Here is a 4,839-nt window from a genome sequence, read left to right as displayed (position 1 = left end):
TAATTATTTTGAAATTAAATGATTGAGATTTTGCTACATCAATATTTATCAATTTTCTTAATTCAATATTTATTACTTCAAACTATATCATATTTTATCACATTTTATATGTAATAAATATTAATATGATTACTTACAAAAATATATATATATATATATATTAATATGATACAATTTTAATAAAACAATTAATTTTTTTAAAAAAAGTATATGTAATAAAATATTTTAAAATTTTACTTAGAAAAAGAATCGAAAGCTTTCAGTGGGACCATGATCGACGGCAGAGATGGTTCATGGATCCATGAAACACACTAACACAGTGCGCGATAGCACACCTTAATCATATTTTCCATAACTAAGACAGGTCTCACAAAACTCGCCGTCAACTCCTCCAGAAGTCTCTGTCCGATTCGTGTACGCAGACAGACCGAAGATCAAAGAGACAGGGACAAAGAGATGGGTGGAACCCAGGTGATGAAGAGAATCCCACGCATCCAATTCCCTCAAAGACGTCCCAAGCCCACTGCCACTGGTCTCTCTCTCTCTCTCTCTCTCTGTTTAGTTCTATGTGTGGAACCTGAACATATAAGTTTTATGTTACTGTCTTTGTTTGAGTCTTGAGTTTTGTTTACATATTGATTTTGATATGTTTTCTGGGTTCTAGCTATTTAAGGTACCAGCTGATTCTAGACCATAATAGTTATGCTAAAGGTCCAATTTTTAGAGCATCTTACTTCTCTTTGGTATTAGTTTAACCCCATAACGTTATTACGTTTTGTTTGATATTGCTGACTCAGATCTTCTTTGCTGTAGTGTCTGGGAGATGGCCTGCAATGTTATCCGATCTGGGGTTTAACCACTCAAGTCGTGTATACTGTTAAAATACTAACTAAATAGTTCACAATTTTCTATCAGCTGGGTATCAGAGCAGAGGTGTTTGAATCTGTTTCAGTTAAATATTTATCTATTCTATGGTTTAACCTTATTTCAGTTAAATATATTTTACATGTTAGACCTTACTTGTTGAGAAGAGTATTAAAGTATACAATCTCGTAACTCCAGTAAACGACATGTTCACCTCCTATCATAGTGGTTCCAGAACTTCTGGCTTTCTTTTATATAAATCACTTTCCCCAGGACAACAATTTCATTGGACCGGTGGGGGCATGCCTTGGCCCACTTGTTCAACATTTTAAGCCATTTTTTATCAACTTAAATTTTTGGGATAAGCGGTGATTTATCATCCTCTAACTTATGGTTATGAAATTATTAGTGTCTTTGGTCTCAACTCTCAAGTTACCATAATTGAGTTTCTAGATTGGTTTTTGGGGGCTTTTGGTTATTGTATCTGTGTATGTAGTGTGTGTACTAATGCAATGTCAAAATATGGGATTCATCTTAAATGAGATATAAGGAGGAATTTAATCTTTCTTTGCTTTGTTCGTGGATGGGAATGAAGCCTAATTTTTGGATAAATTCTGTGCAAAACTCAGTATCTAGTTTATAAGTGTTGACCAATGGGTTGGCCTAAATATAAGTGTCATAGTATGGTAAGCTGGTGCAGGGTGACCAAAAACATAATGAAGAATTAGTTTTTTTTTTTTAAAACTTTTTTTGGGGCAAATATGAAAGAATTAAGGGGGGATCAAGGTGAGTCTTTGCCAATTCTGATTGAGTTACAAAGGTTGCGAGAAGGGAGAGGGGAAGAGTTCCAAGTTGTTAGAATATAAATTAAATGATTAAATTCATTCATTTTTATAAGCTTAAACTTTTGGGATAAGTAATGATTTAACATAGTATCAGATCAAAAGTCTTAAGTTTGAACCTTGTCTCTGTCATTTACCTCCCATTTTAATTAAATATTCACGTGTTAGACCTCACTTATTAAAGGGGAGTTTGAACCCACAAATGAGAGGGAGTGTTAGAATATAAATTAAATGATTAAATTTATTCCTTCGTATAAGCTTAAGCTTTTGGGATAAGTGATGATTTAACATAGTTAAATTGCGAAAGGCAGCCCATTCTCCAAGTTTTGGGCAACGTGGTTTTTAAGTAGTTGTGGCAGTTCCCGTGTTGGTTTGTCTACAAAGAGGGAAGATGTTTATGTTATTCCACAATGCAGCGCCTGATAATGTGTGGTCATGACTTGTGGAGAACAATGGTTGTGTTTTTTTACTAAAAGTAACCAAAGGAATCTGATATTTCTCTCTCTCGGCAAATGATATCAGCTCCACTGAAATGGTGGGGAAGTTCAATATTTTCTTCTAAAGTTTATCTGGTGTTTAGACATGTATTTGGAGATTTTGGGATCCAGCAACTAAGCTTTAGAATGGATCTTTTTTTTTTTTGGGCGAAATGTAAGACTTTGGAAACTCAAGAAGTGGAAGAATAAGAAGAAGATGGACATGGAGAAGATGAAGTGCAATGTAATTATTGTTATCATGGTTTTAAGAACTTTAGTCTAAAGCTCAATCATGTAAAGCATTTTTCTTTTTTCTGATTAGTGAAATCATGTAAAACATTGCAAATAAGCATGAAAATTATTTCTTGCTGACATGCTTTGTGTATCTGTATGTGTATGGTATATTATACCCCTTCATGATTTTGCTCATTTGTTTCAATTTTTATGCTCCTTTTGATCCATCATTCAGTACTTTTGCCATTTGAATTAGATGTGTGAACTTTTGTTTTTGATGTAGATTATACTTCTTTTAACTAGTCTTGCATTTCCATTTCTTTGATGCTATGTGAGAATTCTATAACATCTTATCCTGCAAGCAAAGGGGTGCTTCAACATGTGTTCTTTTACATGATAACCTTACTAGACGCCATTTTGTTTATATTACACATAATTTAGTTAGAGTATGACGTGGTGATTACGGAAAGCTCTTGCAGATTCTGCATCCCAGAGTCAAACAACATCTACAGCTGGTGATGCTGGCCAAACTTTCTTCTTTGTTTCAAAGGTCTCAACAACTGTGGGAGGGAAAGCTTCTCTTCAGCCCAAACGAACACCCATGTCCAATGAGGAGATTGAGGCTATTTTGGTACGTAGAAACCTCTTTGTCATGTTGTTGCATGGATTCTTACATTTATCGGCTGATTTCTCCACCTTCTTATGGAATGAATGTGCCACTTTAATCCAGTCTCATGATATGGTTACTAACTAAAGCATAGGAAGAGATTGAACTAGATAATAACTACTCTGTGTGGTGGTTGTGTGTTCTGTTTTATTTGTGAATCACAACGTAGTGAAATTGGAATACCTTCTATTTATTGTTTATATGATCACTCATTGAAGTTTGAAGTTCATCATTTCAATCAGAAAAAAATTAAAAAAAAAAAAAAAAAAATACTCACTTTACATGTGTACATTGGTTAACCAGTTCTTGAAGATGTGTGATTGCTCAAAGTCGGTCTTATTGTTGGAGTGAATGAATCGATAATCAATCCATCTTATTATCCATTTTAGTTGCTAGGAAACTAATGATTTAATGTTTAGGCAACTCGTTTGGTTTGTAATACATCTAATTTGAGTATCTACCTAACAGATAACTCTGCATGTGCACTAAATCATTGAACCATGATTTGGTGATTCAGAGAGTTAAAAAGAATTAAAGCTTCTCAGCTTTTGCCTCTTATTGTTTTCTTTCTTTCTATAAATTCTGTCTTTTCTATTCAGTTGTTATGTACTAATTTGTTTTGATAATCTTTTGCCAGTTGGGTGGCTGCTTCTGATCATGTTATAGAAGCTTTGAGAAGGGATGATGCTTTTTCCCCGCCACTCTTTTGTTTTTGAAATACTCAAAAGTTGACTTTCTACAAATGTTGTGATGGTTTTTAGAGGAATAATTTCCTAATTTACAATTTCAAAGACAGAATATACAAACAGCTATGAATTTAAAAGCTGTCCTTGACATACTTTCTCCAGTTTTGTTTTTTTGAACACTGATATTGAAAGAAAGTGTTTACAGATGGGAGTTGTGCTACCTAAGTTGTAAAAACCTATGGCATATAGATATGAACATGCATGCTACAGATATGAAAAGAACGAATCATTGTGAATCCTTTTTCTCAAGAAAAGGTTCGAGGATGGCAGACTTGGGGTTCTTCATTGGAGGGCCCTTTTCCCTGCGTTGCAGCTCTTCTAATCGAAAAGTAACTAATTTGTCCCAGTTTCCTCCTTCAAAAAGAACCCCAGCCTTTCCATCTGTGATTCGCTGAACAATGCCACAGTACATGTAAAATGGGTTGTCTGGGTTTTTCACAATGGCAATCATACCAGGCATTAACAGTGGCAATTCTGGTGGTTTTGGCTTCTTTGAGCTGGTAATTTCTACTTGATTTCCTGAATCTGCAACTGTTGCTTTCTTTGGAGGTGGGTTTTTGTCTATGAATGTTTGCAAACCCACTTCACCACCAGGAAATCCCCCAGTTAGCCCCATCAGCTCCTTCTCAAAAGCGTTTTCTGGAACACTGTCAGGTGTCGATATTGCTAAACTGCTTGATTTTTCTTGCTCTGCATCGGCTGCTGCTGCTGCTTCTTCCTCAATGTTTCTCTTTAGTTCCTGTTCTAGACCTTGTTCTCCATTGCAGAGTCCTCTGCCTCCCATGATCTGGAATAGGTCAAATTTGGCACATGTTTTTAGCTGTTGGGTTGATGGGTGTTTCTGAATGGTGAAAGAGGGTTTGTGGAGACGATTAAAGAGGTGGTTTCTCCCAAGAAAATGGGATTTTAGAGGGCCTGGAATGGTTGGGAGATTGATTGAAGAAGCCATGCTTTTTTTCTTGGCTGCCTAGCAAGAAATGAGAAAGTAAAAAGCATCCTCTTTCAATCCT

General features: G+C 35.4%; 2 protein-coding genes across 2 annotated transcripts; one reads left to right on the top strand and one right to left on the bottom strand.

Annotated features, from left to right (window-relative positions):
• The first annotated feature begins 348 nt into the window (after positions 1-348).
• Positions 349-3,930, top strand: LOC133854759 (uncharacterized). Its single transcript, XM_062291029.1, has 3 exons — positions 349-532; positions 2,896-3,047; positions 3,721-3,930. Exons 1-3 carry the CDS (start codon positions 457-459, stop codon positions 3,736-3,738), a joined length of 246 nt encoding a protein of 81 aa, XP_062147013.1. The 5' UTR covers positions 349-456; the 3' UTR covers positions 3,739-3,930.
• LOC133854757 (NAD(P)H-quinone oxidoreductase subunit S, chloroplastic) lies at positions 3,896-4,839 on the bottom strand. The gene has a single exon (XM_062291028.1). The coding sequence runs from the start codon at positions 4,776-4,778 to the stop codon at positions 4,056-4,058; it is 723 nt and encodes a 240-aa protein (XP_062147012.1). The 5' UTR covers positions 4,779-4,839; the 3' UTR covers positions 3,896-4,055.

The sequence above is a fragment of the Alnus glutinosa genome, chromosome 13 (genome assembly GCF_958979055.1).
Source record: "Alnus glutinosa chromosome 13, dhAlnGlut1.1, whole genome shotgun sequence".
Taxonomy (NCBI): domain Eukaryota; kingdom Viridiplantae; phylum Streptophyta; class Magnoliopsida; order Fagales; family Betulaceae; genus Alnus; species Alnus glutinosa.
Note: the sequence above shows the minus strand (reverse complement) of the source record. Positions and strands in the feature narration are given on the sequence as shown.

What these genes read in the sequence shown, in the direction of transcription:
- LOC133854759 (XM_062291029.1), top strand. Translation starts at nt 457, where the DNA reads ATGGGTGGAACCCAGGTGATGAAGAGAATCCCACGCATCCAATTCCCT. An exon ending in TCCCAAGCCCACTGCCACTG is followed by an intron (nt 533 to 2,895) that starts GTCTCTCTCTCT and finishes AAGCTCTTGCAG; the next exon opens with ATTCTGCATCCCAGAGTCAA.
- LOC133854757 (XM_062291028.1), bottom strand. Translation starts at nt 4,778, where the DNA reads ATGGCTTCTTCAATCAATCTCCCAACCATTCCAGGCCCTCTAAAATCC.